The sequence below is a fragment of the Brachyistius frenatus genome, unplaced genomic scaffold (assembly GCF_029030835.1).
Source record: "Brachyistius frenatus isolate BFR_SWC_R1_liver_20210118 unplaced genomic scaffold, ASM2903083v1 Contig_154, whole genome shotgun sequence".
NCBI classification, from domain to species: domain Eukaryota; kingdom Metazoa; phylum Chordata; class Actinopteri; family Embiotocidae; genus Brachyistius; species Brachyistius frenatus.
In genome coordinates this window covers 829,967-853,083 of record NW_027210753.1, presented here as the reverse complement: position 1 = coordinate 853,083, position 23,117 = coordinate 829,967, and the positions used below count along the sequence as shown (strand labels likewise).

General features: G+C 44.7%; 1 protein-coding gene across 3 annotated transcripts; it reads left to right on the top strand.

The window, feature by feature from the left end:
• Nucleotides 1-64: 64 nt before the first annotated feature.
• Nucleotides 65-17,367, top strand: LOC138631366 (integrin alpha-3-like). Of its 3 annotated transcripts, none has more exons than XM_069716244.1 (28): nucleotides 65-875; nucleotides 1,923-2,092; nucleotides 3,325-3,452; nucleotides 4,222-4,307; nucleotides 5,737-5,873; nucleotides 5,951-6,057; nucleotides 6,319-6,411; nucleotides 7,068-7,127; nucleotides 7,566-7,719; nucleotides 7,869-8,062; nucleotides 8,137-8,225; nucleotides 8,736-8,869; nucleotides 8,947-9,024; nucleotides 9,121-9,188; nucleotides 10,924-11,060; nucleotides 11,432-11,575; nucleotides 11,993-12,090; nucleotides 12,559-12,727; nucleotides 13,303-13,389; nucleotides 13,491-13,570; nucleotides 13,653-13,730; nucleotides 13,836-13,938; nucleotides 14,010-14,183; nucleotides 14,342-14,467; nucleotides 14,588-14,698; nucleotides 14,892-14,990; nucleotides 15,085-15,210; nucleotides 16,511-17,367. In XM_069716244.1, exons 2-28 carry the CDS (start codon nucleotides 1,935-1,937, stop codon nucleotides 16,697-16,699), a joined length of 3,207 nt encoding a protein of 1,068 aa, XP_069572345.1. In that variant the 5' UTR covers nucleotides 65-875; nucleotides 1,923-1,934; the 3' UTR covers nucleotides 16,700-17,367. The 3 variants fall into 3 exon arrangements, with proteins under 3 accessions (XP_069572345.1, XP_069572346.1, XP_069572344.1); XM_069716245.1 differs by having other exon boundaries at nucleotides 14,010-14,186; nucleotides 14,351-14,467; XM_069716243.1 differs by having other exon boundaries at nucleotides 14,010-14,186.
• The last annotated feature ends 5,750 nt before the right edge of the window (nucleotides 17,368-23,117 follow it).

Genomic DNA, 23,117 nt, shown 5'->3' with positions numbered 1-23,117 from the left:
GGAGAAAAGCTTTTATTTTGGCAGTCATTTCCTGTGTGACGGGTGTCAACTGGAAGCCTTTAATCAGTCAGTGTTTGTCAGTAACTGCTGTTGGAGACCTGTGTGTGTGTGTGTGTGTGTGTGTGTGTGTGTGTGTGTGTGTGTGTGTGTGTGTGTGTGTGTGCGTGCGTGTGTGTGTGTGTGTGTGTGTGTGTGTGTGTGTGTGTGTGCGTGCGTGTGTGTGTGCGTGCGTGCGTGTGTGTGTGTGTGTGTGTGTGTGTGTGTGTGTGTGTGTGTGTGTGTGCGTGCGTGTGTGTGCGTGTGTGTGTGTGAACCTCGCACTGATTAATTGTGTTTAAAAAAAAAAATAGGAAACCGGTACAAAGACATGAAGCTACATAAACCCACAAGAGAGAATGTGTGTGTGCACGCAGACTTCAGTTTTTGTAAAACTTCCACTTTTACACATGAAACTAGGAGTGTACGTTTGTGTAGAGAGAGACACAATCAAGGTGCCCTCGTCCAACCTAACATGCTGAGTCCATTTACGACCTCTCTGTGTGTGTGCGTGCGCACTAGTGCATCTATCTTTGTGGGGACCTGCAGTGTGTTCTGCATGGGGGACAGACCTACACCAGGACCTGTGAGGGTCCTCATGAAGATGGAGAGACCGATGTGTGTGTAAGTGTGTGGGCGAGTTTGCACAGAGAGAGAGACATGATTTCATTTTCGGGGTGAGCGAGCACGACTGAAGAATGAGAATGAGAGAGAGAGGTGGAGAGAAGGAGGCGACTGAGCGTGTGCAGATCAGTCGGTCTTCAGACGAGTGAGAAGTCAGACGAGCAGAGCGGGACTCGAACCGGTGACGTGGTTAGTTCTCCAACCAACAGGAACAGGTTAGAATCCCTTCATGTGTGATCCTCATTCAGAACTTCATTTAGTTTACAGCAGATTTAAGGATTCCACGTCTGCAGATGGAAGCTGCTGCGGACAGTGAAGTAAAAGTACCATAAAGTAGAAATACAGTTAAAGATTGTTGTTATTTAATGAGCTGCTTCTATCTGGACTCAAATCGCATTAATTTACTCATTAATTAACTTTATTCACAATTAATTACAATAAATGACATGTTTAATTAATGTTTTATTAGAACCAGAGTTCTAATGAAACGTCCTGCTTTTACTGAAGTTTTGACACAACAAATATAGTAAAACTAATTCAACGTAAAAATTAACGTAAAAAATACAATTTGTTATTATTTACCAGCATAAACAGAACGTAGTGTCGTCGGTAGAACGTAGTGTCGTCGGTAGAACGTAGTGTCGACGGTTGAACGTAGTATCGTCGGTAGAACGTAGTGTCGAAAGTAGAACGCAGTGTCGTCGGTAGAACGCAGTGTCGACTGTAGAACGCAGTGTCGTCGGTAGAACGTAGTGTCGACTGTAGAACGTAGTGTCGTCGGTAGAACGTAGTGTCGACGGTTGAACGTAGTGTCGACGGTTGAACGTAGTGTCGTCGGTAGAACGCAGTGTCGTCGGTAGAACGTAGTGTCGACTGTAGAACGTAGTGTCGTCGGTAGAACGTAGTGTCGACGGTTGAACGTAGTGTCGACGGTTGAACGTAGTGTCGTCGGTAGAACGCAGTGTCGACTGTAGAACGCAGTGTCGTCGGTAGAACGTAGTGTCGACTGTAGAACGTAGTGTCGTCGGTAGAACGTAGTGTCGACGGTTGAACGTAGTGTCGACGGTTGAACGTAGTGTCGTCGGTAGAACGTAGTGTCGACTGTAGAACGTAGTGTCGTCGGTAGAATGTAGTGTTAACCAGCAGGCGTCAGCCAATCAGGTCACAGCGCTCAGCAGGTCACATTACCTCACACCAGTAATCCTGCTGTTGATGTCTCCACCTGTCTGACTGATGGTGTGTTGTTGTGGCTGTCTTCTCAGGTGTGTGTCTCCATGGCGACAGGTGTGAGTGTGTTGCTGAGTGTGTGTGTCAGTGTGTGTTTGTCGTTTAACATCGACACGTCGTTCCCGCTGCTGAAGACGGGTGGAGACGGAAGTCTGTTTGGACTGTCTGTCTCCCTGCACCCAGACCTGAGGACAGACAGCTATCTGTGAGTCCACGCCTGTCTGTCTGCCTGCCTGTCTGTCTGTTTCTTATTGAGTTCACAGTTTGTTACATTCAAGGAATCCAGAGTCAGCTGACGTCCTGCAGCCTGCAAAAACACTGATTGGGAGGGGGGGGTCCTGGAGGAGGTTCTTGCTGTGACGTCATACACTGATTAACTACATGTATGTATCCGTGTCGAGTCTGAACAGCTGCTGCTGTATCTGACGCTGACAGGTCACATGGTACGGCCTGACCCCGCCCCCTACTATCTGCACCGCATCATGGGAGTTCAGACAAACATGTCTGTGAGACTGAAGGAAACTAAAATCAGACAGCTTGTCAGGCAGCTTCTGAACCGTGTCTCTGGACCTTTATTCTGAAAGGGCAGACATGATGATGTCATCAGGAAATGGGAGTCACTGAACATACGTGTTTCATATGTGCGACTTCAGTTCTGACTACGAGAAGGATGCCAAATGTGGAGGTCACCCAGAGGTCATTCAGCTGTCCGTCACCATGACAACTGTGTCTTCATGTTCTCTAATTGGATTGGCTGTTAGTGGACCACGCACACACACACACAGACACACACAGTAATCTGGTTTCCTCGGGGAGTTCAGAGGTAAGGGTCTCCTGCCCATCACACATCGTCACCTGTGATTAGTTGGAGGTGGACCTGGAGGAAATTCCAGGAGACCTGGAGATCCTTGAACAGAGCGAGGACAGCAAATGAAGCTCATTACATCGCACACACAGACAAACACACACACACACGTGTTGGTTCAGCTCACCTGGAGGAGACAACGAGTCCTCAGTCTGTATGTGTGTATATCTGTGTGTGTGTGTATCTGTGTGTGTGTGTGTCTGTGTGTGTCTGTATCTGTGTGTCTGTGTGTGTCTGGATGTGTCTGTGTGTCTGTGTGTGTGTGTGTCTGTGTCTTTGTGTGCGTCTGTGTGTCTTTGTGTGTGTGTGTGTGTGTGTGTGTGTGTCTATGTGTGTGTGTGTGTCTGTGTCTTTGTGTGTGTCTGTGTCTTTGTGTGTGTGTGTGTGTGTGTGTGTGTGTGTGTGTGTGTGTGTGTGTGTGTGTGTGTGTGTGTGTGTGTGTGTGTGTGTGTCTGCGTGTGTGTGCGTGAGGACTTCAAGGACCTCCAGGACATTCTAGATGTCCTTGAAGGACCTCCAGGGTGAGTCTTTGCTGTGCAGGTGTGAGCTTCTCACCTGTGTCATCCTGACAGGTTATTGGTCGGAGCTCCCAGGGAGAAGGCGGAGCCTGATGTTCCAGCCAATCGAACAGGAGGAGTTTACAGCTGCCCGATCACCGCTGACCAATCAGACTGCAGGAGGGTGAAGCTGGTAAATCCCGGTGAGTCCCAGCTGATCAACAGGTGTTGTCGTGATGTCACCGTCAGAGCGTCTTGCACTCCGTGTTTCTGCTGTAATGCAGGTTTTGATACTTGAATGTGATTGGCTGCTCTAGAACGGCCGAGGTTTGTGTCGGCCAATCAGAGAGCAGCCCTCAGGGGGAAGTTTCTAAGTGATTAGCTGATTGATTAGCCGCAGCTAACGGTGTAACTGCCTGCCTGCGATGTTATCAGTGTCCTGCTGCATTATGGGTAGTCCATCCCTCAATGAGCTGTGACAGCTGCTGTCTGTTTCTGCTTTATCTGCTGCTGCCATCAAACACACACACTCACTCACTCACTCACTCACTCACTCACACACACACACACACACACACACACACACACACACACACACACACACACACACACACACACACACACACACACACACACACACACACACACACACACACACAGTCACAGTTAGTTATAGTTAGTTAGTGACATCAAACTAGTTCCAGTCAGTGAGTCAGCTGTTCAGTCAGACACGGTTAATCAGAAGGTGACATAGGTAGTTAGTCAGCCTCTATCAGTGAGAGGAGCCTGTTCAGTTCACACCGTTAGTCCTGATCAACTGCATTATTGATCAGAAGTGATCAGACGTGCAACTGTTTGAACAGCCTAAAGTCACTGTGTCTGAAGGGGCGTGGTCTTTGTCAGTGGGTGGAGTCTGTCTTCCAGTGGGCGGGGTCTGAAATGTATCCCTCACCTGTGCTGCTGCTGTTTCAGACCTGAACCTGTCTGAGGACCTTGTTGAAGACATGTGGTTGGGCGTCTCAGTAGCCAGTCAGGGCAGACCTGGGGGGCGGGTGCTGGTGAGTCTTTGTTCTCATTGGCTGATTGTAGTTGAGAGACGGCAGCATGTTGGGCCGATGTTAAAGGATGAGTTCACCCAAAATATAAAAACAACAGTTATCTGGTGGAACCAGACCGGACCAAATAATACCTGACCTGTCAGACCCATCACCTGACCCATAACCGGAAACCAGCCTGCAGAGAGGGCAGATTTGTAATTTGAGTGAACTGTTCCTTTTACATTCATATCCCTGTGTTCTGAATATCTGCTTCAATCTCCTCCCCTTTATGTTAACTACCGTATTTTTCGGACTATAAGGCGCACCGGATTATAAGGCGCATTAAGCAAAACAACACAGTCCGGTAAATCAAACTTTATTCAACTCAGTTGTAACAACAAATACCGGTACAGAAAAATACACTCACTTATCGATTCATTCCTCTTCCACAAATCCATCGAATTCTTCATCTTCAGTGTCTGAGTGAAACAGCAATGCGATTTGTAGCTAATGCATACTCCGGGCGCGGGCTGCCTCCCATGAATGCACTTTTAGTTCAGACATTACATTCCTGTTACGGGCCGATCAGGTCGTGACACAGCGTACGTATGCTCCGAATATCCACTGAGCGGAGCGGCTTCGTTGCTTACCAAAGTCGTACTTACACATTTCGACAGATTTTTGAGCGCATTGTACGACATAAAATCGATCAATAAGCACAACAAGTAACCATACATAAGGCGCACTGTCAATTTTTGAGAAGATTTAAGGATTTTAAGTGCGCCTTATAGTCCGAAAAATACGGTAACCAACTAACTAATCAGGGGGTTAAAGGATTTGGTGTCCAACTCACTAATTAGCAAAATGACAAATTACTAGCAAGCAATTAACTAACCGACTGATTTTATGGCAAATCTGACTGAATAAAAGCTCAGTAATCTCCATAACGAGGCCTTTTATGAATAATAAACTCGTTACCTCACTGGATAACTAACTACCACATCCTTCTACCTGACTAACTACACTATCTAAGTGACTGATTAACTCGTTCACTAACCAGTGATCTACACCTATTTTAACAAAGTAACTAACAAAACAATCAAATAGATCTGACAAATCTATTAATTAACTAACCAGCCTGTTGACTAACCATCTATTAACTATAACTGTCATTAACTGTCTGTTACTAACTTATTGACTGACTAACCTAGTAACTAATCTGACTAATTAGTCAGTAAGTGGCTTACTGTGTATTGAAGTAGCTAACTAACCTGGCTACCTAACCAACTAACCAACCAACTGGTTAGGGGACTACCTAGCTAACTAACTAACCTGGGGGTCTCACTAACCAACCAACCAACTGGTTAGGTGACTACCTAGCTAGCTAGCTAACTAGCTAACTAACTAACTAACTAACTAACTAACTAACTAACCCCTCTCCTCTCTGCAGGCATGTGGTCATCGGTTTGTTAAACTCTACGGAGTGTTTAAACTCAGGCACATGATTGGCCGGTGTTATCTCCGTGGAAACGACCTGCAGTTCAATGACAGCGACCTGCACTGGCAGAACCCCGACCAGGCCTGCAGGTAGGTCGCATGACCCCTCGCTGTAATCTGCTGGTGACGTATGATGCTCCGCCCCCTCACCTGCTGTATGTCTGCAGTCACCTAGGTGATGTCAGCGGTGAGGTCATGTGTAACATGGGAATCTCCGCCTCCATCAGTCAGAGCGAGGTCATTGTTGGCTCACCTGGAAGCTACGAATGGCAAGGTGAGTTTTCTATCCTATTCTACTCTATTCTATTCTATTCTATTCTATTCTATTCTATTCTATTGTTACATTATTTTCTGTTCTGTTCTGTTCTATTCTGTTGATTCAAATGCAGACCCTGGAATCGAGTTCTGACCATCTTAATTGTGACTTAATTGTGTTTGTTTGTGTGTGTGTGTGTGTGCGTGCGTGTGCGCGTGTGTGTGCGTGTGTGTGTGTGTGTGTGTGTGTGTGTGTGTGTGTGTGTGTGTGTTTGTGTAGGAAACGTGCACATCTCCTGGATGAACCCTGACGTGGACTTCGACACCCGAAGGAGTTCCTTTTCGAACCTGCAGCGCAGAAACATTTACATAGGTGTACTGTCCCTTTAAACACGTCATAACACATTATTACATGTTATTACACACATTATAACACACACTTATTACACACGTTATAACACGTTATTACACATTATTACACATTACAGCACGTTATTACACACATTATTACACATTATAACACGTTATTACAGACATTATGACATTATTACACACATTTATTACACACATTATAGCATGTTATTACACATTATTACACACATTATAACACGTTATTACACATTATAACACATTATTACACATTTTTACACATTATAACACGTTATTTCACCCATTATTATACACATTATTACACACATTATTACAAATTATAACACGTTATTACACATTAATACACATTATAATGTTATTACACACATTATAACACGTTATTACACACATTATTACACATTATTACATACATAACACATTATTACACACATTATAACACGTTATTACACACATTATTACACATTATTATGCACATTGTTTTTTTTGTTTGTTTGTGTGTGATTGTCTTTGTGTTTGTTTATTTGTGTTTATGTGTTTGTTTGAGTGTTTGCATTTGTTTATTTGTTTTGTTTGTTTATTTGTGTGTTTGTGTATTTGTGTGTTTGTTGTTTGTTTTTGTGTGTTTGTTCGTGTGTGTAGGTTACTCGGTCGCTCAGGCTGCACGACTTCTGTCTGAGGAGGACGAGACCGTCGTCACAGGTGATCGTCACACACCAGCTGGTGTATTGATCTGTGTACTGATTGGTGTATTAATCGGTGTATTGATCAGTATGCATTGATTGGTGTATTGATTGGTGTATTATTCGGTGTATTGATCTGTCTATTGATCAGTGTATTGATCATTATACATTGATCGGTGTATTAATCGGTGTATTGATCCGTATGCATTGATCTGTGTATTGAACAGTGTATTGATCAGGATGCATTAATCTGTGTATTGATCAGTGTATTGATCAGTATGCATTGATCGGTGTATTGATCAGTAGGTATTGATCTGTGTATTGATCAGTAGGCATTGATCTGTGTATTGAACAGTGTATTGATCAGGATGCATTAATCTGTGTATTGATCTGTGTATTGATCAGTAGGCATTGATCTGTGTATTGATCAGTAGGCATTGATCTGTGTATTGACCAGGAGCTCCAAAGGACAGTAAGGACGACGCCCGCGGCTCAGTGTTGCTGGCAGTCAAGCGCTCTGGTAAACTGCTGACTCAGCAGACGCTCCGCGGGCAACAGATGGGCTCGTACTTTGGGAACGCCGTGGCAACGGCCGACCTCAACAACGATGGGTGAGGGTTTACAGGTCACATGATTTAAAAAATTTCCCCTCGGGGATTAATAAAGTATATACCTACCTACCTACCTACCATTTGTGCTGGGTTCACTTCCTGTCTGAGGTGTCTCCTGCGAACAGAACGAACTGTGTTTGTGGCTGCAGGTGGAACGACTTGCTGGTGGGTGCTCCTTTCTTCTTCCATCGTCAGCAGGAGGTGGGCGGGGCAGTTTACGTCTACATGAATGCAGGAGGGAGGTTTGATAGCAGGCCCAGCGTGGTGCTGCTGGGGCCGGCCGGATCCGCCTTCGGTATGGCCGTTACCGCCGCCGGAGACCTCAACCAAGATGGCTTCCAGGGTGACGACCTCACATCAGGCTGACGATGCTCATGTTTCCTGATCAGTGACCAATAACCTTCTGTTGTCTTCCAGACTTTGCAGTCGGAGCTCCTTTCCATGAAACAGGAAGTGTGATGATCTGGACGGGCAGCAGAGAGGGCGTGGCCACAGAGCCCAGCCAGGTCACACACACGTTTATCTTTCTGTCTTTGTGGGGGACCTATGTTAAATGGTAAATGGTAAATGGTCTGTACTTGTATAGCGCTTTATCACCTTTTGGTCTCAAAGCGCTTTTACATGGTTTTCCCATTCACCCATTCACCCACTAATAAAACTGATCACCATGCAAGATGCTGCCATCAGGAGCACATTCACACACCGATGGTTCACCATTGGGAGCAACTTAGGGCTCAATGTCTTGCTCAAGGACACTTAGGCATGTGGACAGGAGGAGCTGGGGGTCGAAGCACCAAACTTCCGATTAGTGCGCAACCCACTCTACCGTCTGAGCCCCAGCCTCCTATGTGACATGCTGAAGTTAACCCTCGTTCTCACCTAACACAACAAGTGCGGACATCAAACTGTCGGTCCAAAATAATAAACGTCCTCACAGAGAAGACATCACAGAGTTACTAAGGTCTTGCAGTAGATGTGTAGACCCACCTGTGACTCCGCCCCCTCTGTGTGTCCAGGTGATCCGAGGCAGCAGCGTGTCTCCTGGGTTCAGGACCTTCGGCTATTCGCTGTCTGCAGGTTTGGACGTTGATGGGAACAAATATCCAGACCTGCTGGTCGGCTCGCTGGACAACGCCGTCGCTCTGCTCAGGTACGTGTTCCTGCACTTGCATCATGTTACTGAGGACTTGATTGATTGATTCATTGATTCATTCATTCCTTCTTCAGGTCTCGTCCAGTCGTCCACCTGAATACAACACTCAAAGTTTCTCCGGACGTCGTCGACCCGAACAGCTGTGACTTCTGGTGAGATTCAGAGCTAACATCTGCTAACATACAGACTCTGTCAGTGTCCAGGTGGAGGCGTGTTTAACATGCTAATATGCTAACATGCTATGTCAGTGTCCAGGTGGAGGCGTGTTTCTCGTACATGTTCAGCAGCGGACTGAAGAGCGACAGTGACAACATCAGTGAGTCAACGTGTTTATTTGTTTTTATTGATATCATCAATAATAATGTTTTTATTTGTGTTGCACTGCGACTAAATACACAGATGGGTGAGTTAGTTAGTGAGTTGGTTAGTTAGCTATTAGTTAGTCAGTTAGCTAGTTAGTTATTTAGTTACCTGGTTAGTTATTTAGAGAGTCAGTTAGTTAGTTTGTTATTTAGTGAGTCAGTTAGTTTATTAGTTGGAACTGAAACACATTGAGTCTGAATCGAACACTGACTGCAGCTGCTGCAACCTCACTAATACTAACGACTGTTTACAGTCAGAACTTGTTAATTACATCAACAAGCTTCCTGTGTGTGTGTGTGTGTGTGTGTGTGTGTGTGTGTGTGTGTGTGTGTGTGTGTGTGTGTGTGTGTGTGTGTGTGTGTGTGTGATTGATTGGCAGGACAAAGCTGTCAATTAACACCTCCTGTTAATCATCAGAGTGACACACGCTCTTCTCGGGGAGCTCTGTGTGGGCTCCGTCTGTCTCGTTAATTTATCCAATCAGAGATGAGTTCATGCAGTTGCTAGGACACTACGCCTCCACACACGCCTGATGACATCACACTGTGTCCTTGTGTGTCCTCTTGTCTCCTGTGTTTCTTTGAATGATAAATCACATTAGAGAAACTGATATTATTACATTTGGCACACACACACACACAAACACACACCTTCCACAGAGTTGAGTATGTGTGTGTGTGTGTGTGTGTGTGTGTGTGTGTGTGTGTGTGTGTGTGTGTGTGTGTGTGTGTGTGTGTGTGTGTGTGTGTGTGTGTGTTTGTCTGTCTTTTTAATTTGACCAATCAGAGACAAGGTCACACTGCCGGATCTGGTTTTCACAGATTTACATGATAAGACAGAAACCTTGTAACTGTAACATGTCTACTGCAAAACCAAACTCCATCCAAATATATATCTGCTAATTTAACATCAGTCTGCATGTGGGCCAAGACTGATGACAATTATTAACATACTTTCTTTATTTAGAGCCCTCATATGAATCCACACTAAACTCCAATATAAATAATACATTTAAATAAAAAATAAATATCAATGAATTTTCATCCGTCCCTCTGTCTTCACCCACATCTGTCCCAGCTGACACCGGGGACATCAGTCCATCACAGTGTCACTGTCACAGCTCCTATTGTATCAGGTGTTTAATAAAACTGTTATAAAACAATCTCCTAATCGATTAATACAATCATCAAGAAGCACTGGTTGTTTGTTTTTGTTGTTTCTGGTTGTTTCTTTTTGTTTTTGTTGATTCTGGTTGTTTCTTTTGTTTCCAGTTGTTTCTGGTGAAATTAATGAAACCAAAAATCAGACCAATTCTAAAGAACATGTTTATCATAAGGTCCTCCCGTGATGACAGTCAGACTCCAACGCAGACGTCCTGAAGATACTGTAGTTGTTCTGAGGAGGTTATTAATCACCACCTGGTGAGAGTCAGCGGGTTCTAGTGTTGTGGGTTCTGGTGTTGTGGGTTCTCTGTGAGGATCAGCTGGTAGACAGACTGATGGTTTATTACTGTGTTTATCACATGGAGTTTGTCACAGCTCCATCTTCGGTCCTCCTCAGGAACAAAACCTCCTGAACGCCAACTCGTTTCAGAAACCTTCATTATCGGTGACGTTAAATAATATTCCTGTTTGTTCTGTCTGACGTTTGACCTGTTGTTTAAAATGACCTCTGTGTTTGTCTCTCAGCCGTCCACTTCACTGTGACCGCTGACGTCACCAGCCTCAAGCCCCGCCTCCGTTTCCACGACAACGGGCAGAGCGTGTACTCCAGTTACCTATCGATGCCAAAGAAACAGTGCGAGAAGCTGAGACTTGGACTGCTGGTGAGACACACGGCGCCCCCTACAGGCGGCTGATGTCAGCAGCGAGTCTGCAGAACACAATCTGAACTCTGAACTCTGAGTCAGTTATAAAGTAAAACCTTCACAGCTGGGATAAATACATTCTAATGCTAACAGAGTTAGCACTTAGTTAAAGTTCTCCATCTGTTCTTTAAAGAATGTCGTGTTCTTTCAGGTTAATGTTCTCCATCTGTTCTTCAAAGAACCCGGTCCATTAACTGTGATTCTGTCCACGTTCCTGCCGCTGGTTCTGTAAGCAGCTGCCTACAGAGATCGTCCTCCGTGTTCCGTCCATGAACTCATCTTTTGTTTGTGTAAGAAGTGCCGCTCAGGTTCTGTTCTGTGTTCTGCAGAGTCCGATCCGAGACAAAGTGGAACCTCTGGTTTTCTCGCTGAACGTCTCGCTGTACGAGAAGCTGCCCAAGAAAAGAAACGTCGTACAGGACCTGAAACGCCTCCCTGTGCTGAGCCAGACCCCCCGACCCATCAGAACCCAGGTCAGAACCCACTGCTATTTAAAGTGCATTGAGATTATACTGTAAGAACCCTCAGAACCATCAAAACTAAACTAGAGGAACTCCGAACCAATCAGAACCCAATAAAAACAATCGGTACTCAGGTGAGAATGCAGCAGAATCAATCACAACCAAACAGAACTCATCAGAAGTAAAACCCAGACTGATGGGAATGCTCAGAATCTGGTCTGGTTCAGAACCCATCAGAGCCTAGATCACAAACACATTCAGAACTGATCAGATTGTGATCATAATCATAGAACCCATCAGAAAGCGGGTCAGAACTTTGTTGAAACCTTAATCCGCAACCTTCATGAAACATAAAAAAATCTGAATGAATTTAAAGAGACATCAGAACCTTCAGAACCCTGTTTGACTGATGTTGACTCTCCTCCTCAGATCCACATCCAGAAGGCCTGCGGTTCTGATAACCGTTGCCATAGCAATCTGCAGATGTCGGCCCGGTTCACCGATGAGAACCAGAAACCCTTCAGGGAGTGAGTGAACCTTCTTTCTCTGTGGCTGCTCAAGTACCGCCGGGTCAGTGACGAGTTCAGGAGACGATCCAGGTCATGTGATTGGATTCCTTTAAAATGAAATGGTTCTAAAAGTTCTGACCGTAATAAGACAAACAGGATGACGCTGTAGCTACATGATGGATCATCTGTCCAGAACCTCGTCATCAAGTCCAATAACAGCTCGGACCTGCTGCAGGAGGGAAGGGTTTAGTGTAGCTCTGTTAGCATAGCTCTGTTAGCATACCTATTAGCATAGCTCTATTAGCATAGCTCTGTTAGCATAGCTCTGTTAGCATAGCTCAGTTAGCATAGCTCTGTTAGCATAGCTCTGTTAGCATAGCTCAGTTAGCATAGCTCTGTTAGTGTATCTCTAGTTTTGTTTGACCTCAGACTGCTGCTGAGTGTGTGCGTGCTGATTTGTTGTGTGTATTGTGTGGTGTTGTGTAGACAGGGCGTCCATCAACTGTTGAACTACAACTCGAGCATTAAGAGATTATTTCTGGAGGTTAACGTCAGTAATGTTCCGTTGCCGGGACTACCAGCAGAGGACGCTCACAGTGCCGTCCTGAACGTCAGCGTCCCGCCGTCACTGATCTACTCCGGAGTTGAGACTCAGGTAGGAGGACAGAGTGTCCAACCTCCAGGGACAGACTGTCCAGGTTAATCAGATCCAGTTGGTCTGATGAGACTTTAAAGTGTCTCTTTAGAACAGTGGACAGAGGGCGTCCCCTGAGACAGTCATCAGTGCTCTGTCTGCTTCTAACGGTTTGATTGAGACGGATTGACGAGACTCTGGGGGGTTCAGGGACACCAAGGACTCGACTGGAGCTCTGACTTGGACCTGACCTGGAGGATTTGATTTACTGTCCTCAGACTGGACTTCATGTTGGACCCTGAAGGACGAGACGACTCGTCCAAAAGACTTTGTGTGGATTTAAGACACAGGACCAGATGTGATACTTGAGGGACTCTGAAGGACTGGAGGACTCTGGAGGACTGGAGAGACTGGAGGACTCTGGAGGACTGGAGGGACTGGAGGGACTCTGAAGGACTGGAGGGACTGGAGGACTCTGAAGGACTGGCGGAACTGGAGGGACTCTGGAGGGCTCTGAAGGACTGGAGGGACTCTGAAGGACTGGAGGACTCTGATGGACTGGAGGGACTCTGAAGTGTCACCTATCTGTGTTTCAGGGGAACGTCTCGGTGGACGTGGAGTGTTCTGCTGAAGAGACGGTTCTTCTGTGTGAGCTGGGGAACCCATTCAGACGGAACCAGCAGGTACCAAACCGTAACCCAGATGTCTGTCCTCTCTGTCTCTGTCCTCTCTGTCCCTGTCCTGACTGTCCCTGTCCTCTCTGTCCCTGTCCCCTGTCCTCCAGGTCCAGGTCTTCGTTAAGTTCCAGCCGTCTGAGATCAGTCTGGACACCCAGGAGATCCGATGTTTGCTGCAGCTGTCCACGTAGGACACTGGTCCACTCTGTGTCTGTCTCTGGGGTCGGCCTGTTGGTCGGGTACTGACCCATCTCTCTGTGTGTCCTCAGGCTCAGTGAGCAGGCCGGTCTGTCCCCAGTCCCCGTGTCCATGTTGGTGGACTTTTCCCTGCAGACGTCTCTCAGTCTGTAAGTAGGACTGTGTTAGCTGTTAGCGGCTCATTAGTTCAAAGGTAGAACAATGAAAAAAACAGACATGGTGACCTTTGACCTTATTTGGTTGTGCCCTGGCAGAATCAGTGCGGCAGGCCCCACCTCCTTCGGCGGTCATGTGATGGGTGAGTCGGCGATGAAGACGACAGAGGACGTGGGGAGTCTGCTGCTCTTCACCTTCCAGGTTTGTGTGCAACCGTTCGGACCGCCGGACCACAGGAAATCAACCAGGTGTAACCAGGTGCTCCCTGACAGGTGCACGTCCACGGCAAGCCGCTGGGTCGCCTGGGCAACCTGGAGGTGGAGTTTGATTGGCCGATGGAGGCGACCAACGGGAAGTGGCTTTTGTACCTCACAGAGATCCAGGTGGGCGGTACCTCAGAACCGCGCTGCGCTCCGCCCGGCGGATTCATCAACCCCCTCAACCTTGTGGTAACCGAGGCAACTTCAGCCTCTTACACCCCTTTCAAAATAAAAGCCCTGCAATAGGTCATTTAAGAATTAAGGCTGGCTCAGTCAGTTTTATTGAAACATTTTGAGCTAGTCTGGAAGAGCAATCTAATTCTGAGCTCTTCCTTTTTCCTCAGCTGTCAGAGGAGGAGGAGGAGAAGAAGAAGAAGAAGAAGAGGAGGAGTCTGGAGGAGGAGGAGGAGCAGAGAGAAAGATCTCCACCTGTCCTCCACCTGCAGGGACAGAAGAAGTCCTACACACTGGTATACACACACGGACACACTGAAGTCAAAAACAAGCGCACCCTCGTGTAGAAAATGTTTTTGTTCTTGAACAGATGTGAAACAGAAAGTGTTGATGTGAATTGTGTTGGTGTGTTGCAGGACTGCGTCCACGGAGCGCGCTGCGTCTCCTTCGTCTGTCCTCTGGTCAACATGAACAACTCGGCGACTCTGACGGTCAGATCGCGGCTGTGGAGCGCCACGCTGACTGAGGTAGAGGCAGCCGGGAGGGGACGCGTCTCTGAGGAAGGAAACCAGCCTCATCTGTGAAGCTCCATGGAGCCTTTTAGCCTCTTTCAGCTCCTGTTTTTGATTTTGTGGTTTATAAATGTCGCCTTGTGGTCATTAAAATGATGACTCCGCCCATCACCACCTCTGTAAATCAGAGCTTCCTGTTGTGTTGCAGGACTACAGCGATGCGAGGAGCCTGCTGGTTCGAGGCCGCGCGACTCTGAGGCTGCAGACCAACAAACCCACCATCAGCATGGAGTCCCACAGCTCTGAGGTAACGACCTCTACGGGCTGTTAACGACCTCTACCCGCTCCGTCACAGGTCAACATTGGTGTAGTTTCCTCCAAATTGTTGGCGTTCTCTGCAGATGGAGGTCCTCATTTATCCGGAGGCAGGGCTACAGGTGGACTCCGGCGCCCCCCTGTGGATCATCGTGGTGTCAGTCCTGGCGGGGGTCCTGCTGCTGGCTCTGATCTGCCTGCTGCTCTGGAAGGTACGTGACCACGACAGCATTCATCTGTGACCTGAGCATCACCTCCTGGTCGTGAAGTGTCGCACCCTGCTGTTCAGTGCGGCTTCTTCAGGAGAGCCAGCACCAGGGAGCTGTACCAGGCCCGGACCCAGAAGGCCCACAAGAAGAGCCAGCTGTCAGAGAGTGACCTGCTGACCCAGGAACTCTGAGGCCGGGCACACTGCTGGCAGACGGCCCTGTTGTAAGGTCCTGCTGCTGACTGGTTACTGACTGGTTACCCACTGGTTACTGAGTGATTACTCACAGGTTACTGACTGGTTACCCACTGGTTACTGACTGGTTACTCACGACTTACTCATGGGTTACTAACTGGCTACTGACTCGTTACCCACTGGTTACAGAGTGATTACTCACCGGTTACTGACGGTTACCCACTGGTTACTCACTGGTTACCCACTGGTTACTGAGTGACTACTCACTGGTTACTGACAGTTACCCACTGGTTACTGACTGGTTACTCACTGGTTACCCCCTGGTTACTGATGGTTACCCACTGGTTAATGACTGGCTACTCATGGCTTATTCACGGGTTGCTGATTGGTTAGTGACTGGTTACTCACTGGCTACTGACGGGTTACCGACTGGTTACTCACTGCTTACTCACTGGTTACTCAATGGTTACTGGTTGTCTTACCGTCTGTTTGGCTCTGCAGATGGAGGCTTTTATTTTGATTAACGTTGCTTCCTTCTTGTTTCCAGCTGCTGTGCCTCTTCTGATTTGTCAGCTTATCAATAACTGATTCTGTGTTAATTTGTTTGAGAGTTTTCCTCGTCTCATGTGATCTGAATTCTGTTGTCATCATTACTATTAATGAGTGATATGTTGATTTCATGTTTGACTGCATTCATGTCTCTTTAGAATGAGGCTTTTATTCTGAAAGGTGGACAGTCACATTTTAGCGTAGAGCTACGATGATGACATGAATGGAGACAAAGAGGGTGAAATAACAGTTATCCTTTAACGTGTATCAGGCCACGCCCACTCCATTTTTGAAATTCAAATCACAAATAATATGAACGTTTTTAATGTAAAGAAACAAAACTTCTCATGTAAATCAGCGACAGTTTGGCCGTCATGCAAGGGATCATGGGAAGACAGAGTGATGTCTACCCATCATAAGGTGGCGTCAGTCGGCCACTTCAAACGTAAACATGGAACCTGTGAATACCTGTTTATCTATCTAACATTTAGAGACCACACCTGTTCACCTCCTCACCTGTTCACCTGTAGACATACGAGCTTTCTGTGTTTTCTCCACAGTGTGGTTTCTTTGTGCGTCGGGGGGCGTGGCCGTCTACGGCGCTCCACCAGGGGAGGATTGTGGGTAAAGACAGCCAGCAGCAGCAGTACACGAGCGCTGACGGTTTCCTGATCCAGGACCAGGTTTCATCATCCCGAAAAGGGAAGTCGCCCAAACGCTGGGTCACTTCCTGGACTGAGACTCACTGAGACCAGCAGTATCCATTGCAACACGTCCTGGACCGGACCAAACTAGTGGAACCTGAACCGGACCAAACCACCTCACTGCCAGTCTGTTGCCAGGTGAAAACCTCTCACCTGTGATCACATATGAGGTTTTTAGCTCACAGCTTATGTCTCTGTTTCTGTGTGGACGTTTCCCAGAATCCTCCTGGACTCGCTAATCAATCATTCAGAGGCTGATGATTGATCTGGAGGACAAACAGTGTTTTTATTTAAAGGGCTACAAATATAGTGAGTATACTGTTCCTTTAAGGAGCTAATATGGCAGCAGAGTCAGTCTGTGTCTGTGGTGGTGAAGATGATGAAGGTTAAGATGATGGTGATGGGGGTGAAGAAGATGATGCTGAAGATGATGGTGATGAAGATGAGGATGATGATGATGATGATGGTCTGTATTCTTGCTGCCTTCAAGGGCTCCTCATAAATCCTTGTTCCCTGTTGTCAGTAACAACACGTGCTGCGTTCAGGTGCTCAGTAATCCTGGGACAAACTCAGTTGTTTTTGTGTCGTCCGCCTGTTTCTGTATGATTGATATTTATGACAGCAATTGAAAGCAGAATTATTTGTGATGATTTGGTTTGTGTTGAATTGTGTTTCATGTATGTTGATTATATTAAAGTGTTTTTTGAGTGGTCTACACTTGACCAGCCGTGATGCGTTCAGGATCCCTCTGCCACCACATCTGATCCTCAGTTAAACCCAAAGGAGACATCATGTTTACAGCAGCACGATGATGTTGGATCATTTCCTGATGTGAAGGCTCGCGTTTTATATATGAAGGTATGTATGTGTTTATATGTATGTACATACATATATGGAGGACTTGATATACTTTTTCTTATATTTTCAACGACATGCTATAGTATGACTTTTTTTCATATTTCGGATGACATGCGTTGTTTTTCATTTTTCAGTATAGTTTTTTGTAGTTTAGTATAGTATAGAACAGTATAGTATAATATAGTACAGTATAATATAGTACAGTATAGTATAATATAGTACAGTATAGTATAATATAGTACAGTATTGTACAGTAGAACAGTGATCGGAGACGTTGTGTTTATGTAAACTGTGAAGAGAAACAGGAAGCTGGAGCGTAAATGAAAGACTCGGCTGGACGTTCGTGCAGGAACTCGACACTGGGGGATTAAATGTGAACAAAATGCTGATGAATCAGAAAACATCAATAATTTATTTAATTGTTCATTTCATTTAAAAACATCAGATTTAGTCAACGTCAGTGTTTTTATTGGATCGTTTGAATGAACCTGAATCGTCTGATTTTCAAACATCAAATGTTTGATGAAGGTTTGACCATTTGAGGCCTGCAGGGGGCAGCACTGCACAACCGATGCCTTTAATCCCTCTGAGTTTAACAGGTTCTCAGCAGCTCCACCAATCAGCAGGAAGGATTCTGATTTGAACTCAAAGTAGAAACTCCACATGAAACGAATATGGAGACAGTTGATCGACCAATGGATGTAGCAATGAGAGTTACACAAGACAGCATTTGTGTGTAAACGAGAGAGTGAGGTGGGCAATGTGACTTTTCACTTGTGTGTAGTTCATCCGGCCAATTAAACCAGCATGGGGCTTAATTGATCGATTAATCAAAGAGTTAATTAATTTATTAATTAATTTCTCTCGAGTACTTATGTTGGCTTTAGATCGAGCTGATCCTCCTGTATGATCAACAGCACTGAGAATCACACAAATACAAAAGTGATGTGTCAGAGGATCTTTGTGCTTCCAAGTGAGACTCTGCCATCTAGTGGCTGGGCCACCGATGTGCATATTGTATCTAATGCTTGCAATATTGACTAATGAATTGCAAATCATCTCTGTGGTTTTGATAACGTGTGCCATTGCTGAAGCTTATTTTTATTGATTTAATAATGGCAAGTGAATTAACACTAACTAAAATAAATAATACACCACTGATTTGAATTTTAAATAATTCCCTGAAATCTAATTTCCTGGACTCCTTGCTTAAAATAGATAAAGATTTTACCACTCACTATCCAAGGCCTATTCCTGTTAGGTCTGACGTTAAATCAGTGCTCGTGCTCTCTCCTCTGAAGCCTCCGTATTGATTTAGATGTTGGATAGCTACTACAGTGGAGAATTTCCTGGACTACTATCCTCCCAAAGGACGGTCGTAAAAAAAGAAGGGCTGGGTCGCCCTTGGATCTCTCCCGTCCTCATTTTAATCAGACCGCACATAAAGGCCTGCACTACTTGTAAGCGCTTATTCACCGAAGCATAATTACAGTTTCAATCACGCAGGTAGAATAAAGACACCGTTGACTGATCTCATTTCACAACTGACCCTCATCTCAAGTGTTTTTACTTCAGTCATTTAATTGGTGTTGAAACTGCAGGAGGAATATTTGATATGAAACAGGAGTGGACTCTTTAAAAAAGAAAAAGAAAAATTCAGCTCATTACATCATTTATTGATGAAGTACTCTTGAGATACTTTCAAAGTATTTTAAGCACCTCATCAATAAATGATGTAATGATCTGATTTTGATTTTTGTGATTGTTGGCCTCGGTGGACTTTTTCATTCCTGCTTTGGGGAGACATCAAACCAAAAGAAAAAAAGATTAAATAAAATACCAGATATAGAGTGTAATTTTGAACCGACCAGGTCTAATGCAATGTAATGCAACAGTCCTGTAAGAAATCCTGCTGTCATGAAGGTCATCATGGTCAGTTTCTCTTCTAACTGTCTCAGAGTCATAAGAGTTTTTTAAGTGCTGTTAAAACTGAATTGAATTAGGGGCGTTTCTACTTTTTATGCTTCTCTTATTTATAGAAATGCGGTAGACAAAATAATAGAAACACCTGTCAAGCACAACCTGTGCGTGCCCTTAAAGTTCAGGATATCTGATCAGCTCTAATAAGCGAAAACGAGTATGAGGAGGAGTAGAGCAAATCTTACCGCCTCAAAATGTCATTCATCCCAACTTCTATTAAAACTCTAAAATACCAGCAAAACATACAAATGTATTGTAATCACTTGTAGGACTAATATCTGTGATGGAGCTCCTGGTTGGCATCTCCCTGAATATCAATAAATACAATCTCCTACTGCACAGTTTTCTAATAACTAACCAGGAACTTGTATCTCAATAAAGGGAATTCATATTGGGCTGTGATCCTCCTGACAATTGAGGATAAGAGTGGAGACAGCGAGGATGAACATCTGGTCGGCATCAGGATCTCCCAGTCGAAGAAATCCTCATCAGCACAACAACGCAGGACATCAGGACTCCCAACTGAGCAGAGTTTTCTTGGCATTCATTGTTAGACGAGGAGGGAGTCAGTCGCATCCAAATTGTGTGTGTGTGTGTGTGTGTGTGTGTGTGTGTGTGTGTGTGTGTGTGTGTGTGTGTGTGTGTGTGTGTGTGAGAGACGCTGTGATGGATGGGGGGGGGAACAAAGACATGCTGCACAGGCTGAATTATTAATGAGCAGTTTGAATTGATAACATCCGTGTCATATGATACACAAAATTGCCACAGATGAAAAATGTTGACGTGTTTTTCCCAGTTTGCCTTCGTTTATATCTGTGGTTGGCGTGTTCAGACTTTCACAATGAGAGCAAACAACTCGTTCATTCAGATGGGAGTCGGCGGCGTGAATGACTCAAAAATGCTCCAGTCGTAAAGTCTCTGACCTTCAAATGTCCCAAACACTCAGCTGATGGTGGAAAGTCGAGCCACACTTTGATGTTCCCCAACATCACCTCAGGCCGACATTGAAGATTCTAAACATTACATTGAAATAGCACCAGTCCTCTCTTTGTCTCCGTTGTTGCTATAAATAGGCTTTTACAAGGTTTAACCTGCTTGACAGGATTTTGAGACAATTTAACTGAAATCTTTCTTACAGAAAGATTAAATTATCAACACCACTCTTATGTTGACAGTTAGCGGCTGGTTAGCTTAGCATAGTGTAAAGACTGGAAACAGCTATCTTGGCGCTATCTAAAGTGCTTTTTGCTTTTTCATGCTTTTTCTCTCCCATGGTTTCTTATTATTATCTGTTGTCTCCATTCAGTTCCTTCGCTCGTGTAGTTTCTGTTCTTTCTTCTGCAGATGTTCCGTCATGGAGCTGCATGTCTCTGCTCTGTGAGTGTTGATCCTCCAACAGTTCTTATCTTGTATCTCTATACTGTCCTTTTCTCTCTCTGCTCTCCTCCCACCCCAACCGGTCGAGGCAGATGCTCCTCCCACCTCTGAGCCTGGTTCTGTTAACAGATGCTCCGCCCACCTCTGAGCCTGGTTCTGTTAACAGATGCTCCGCCCACCTCTGAGCCTGGTTCTGTTAACAGATGCTCCGCCCACCTCTGAGTCTGGTTCTGTTAACAAATGCTCCACCCCCCTCTGACCCTGGTTCTGTTAACAGATGCTCCGCCCACCTCTGAGCCTGGTTCTGTTAACAGATGCTCCGCCCACCTCTGAGCCTGGTTCTGTTAACAGATGCTCCGCCCACTTCTGAGTCTGGTTCTGTTAACAGATGCTCCGCCCACCTCTGAGCCTGGTTCTGTTAACAGATGCTCCGCCTTTTATGAGAGGTTTTTCTTCCTGTCTCATACCAACAAGCATGATCTTAAAGTTTATTTCAATTTCTCAGGCGTAGGTCTAAACTACACAAAAGACAGTTAATCCAAAACATTATACTTATTCTTTACCTAAAGGTTGCACAGGATGAACGTTCGTTGAGAAATAATAATAATAATAATAATATCTGTTACTTAGAAAAAGTATTTATGTAATTGCATTTCAATCATCAAAGATGCTCAAAGCTGTCTAAAAAAATGAGTGCAGACCATTTCTGTGCTGTTGAACAGTTTCCCTACAAGCCTGGAATTCAAACATATTCACAGCGGCCTTTAAAAGTTGGTTTCTCTGTAATTTATGCAAGTATATTTTTCATAAATAAAGTGTTTATATGTTTAGTTTTTCATGTCATGTTTTTTGTGTTTTAATCTTTTATGATTGTAGCTATTTTTGAATTGTGTGGTTGAATCAAGTAATTGATTAATTATTTATTTAGTTACTTGGTTTGATTCGAATCCAAATTCGAATTACTGTTTATTCTCAGTTCATCAGGCCGCCGTCACCATTGTACATGTTCAAATACTCCACGATGAGAGTGATTTCAAAGATGTTCCTGTCAGTTTGTGGATTGTCATCATGGATATATGAAAAGAGCATGGACATCAAAAATGCACTCACTGACCTTTTCCTTGCATTTCCTTCTGTCTGCATTTCAATTACGCTCTGCTTTCTGAATTAATTGGTTCATTAGCAAAGGCAACTAGGAGAGGGAGCGGCAGGCCTGACTCTGATGTGCTTCTAGATGTATACATCGTCACTAATCCGGCAGATTTAAGAGCTTTTCTTCTAAATTCATCATTCAGAGTCTCACTCTGTTGTTATGTGAACAATCAGCCTCAGGCGTTTTCATTCTGGGGAGCTTTATTCACTATTGCCATTCAACATTGGGTTTTCTTTTCTCCTATTGTTAATAATTTAAATGGCACAACGTTGCTACAAATAAAGAAAATGAAAAGAGAGAAACCAGTTGTCCCAACAAAACTCAAGTGAAAAAAATGGCAAAACCATCCTCCAAATTGACTTCACTGGATATTTTGTACATTAACTTAAAGTATTTTACTGAATCGTTTAAACATTTTTTGAGATATTACATTACATTTCATTTATCTGACTCTTTTATCCAAAACGACTTACAATAAGTTAATTTCAACCATGAGGGTTCAAACCAGAACAACAACAATCAAGAAAATATAATTTCTTCCAGAAAGCCAAACTACAAAGTTCTATCAGGAAGTTAGATACTTGTTCTTCACTACTTATGAGACTCCAGAACAAGTCAAAGGTGAATAGTGTTGCTTCTTTTAACACTATTCTCTACATATTAGGGTTTTATTTGAAACATATATCTGTTAAATGCATAGAGCTAGTAGTAAAGATGAAACAACCCTCCAGTGTAAAAAGTTTAGCTTTGTGTCAACAAGCTACAATATTTAAATTCTACTTACGTTATAATCCAGAACATAATATGTTGTATGAAACATCAGGGTGGCTGAAAGCGGTCAGTCTACATGATGGGTTAGTCTACATGATGGGTCAGTCTACATGATGGGTTAGTCTACATGATGGGTTAGTCTACATGATGGGTCAGTCTACATGATGGGTTAGTCTGCATGATGGGTTAGTCTACATGATGGGTTAGTCTACATGATGGGTTAGTCTACATGATGGGTCAGTCTACATGATGGGTCAGTCTGCATGATGGGTCAGTCTGCATGATGAGTCAGTCTACATGATGGGTTAGTCTACATGATGGGTC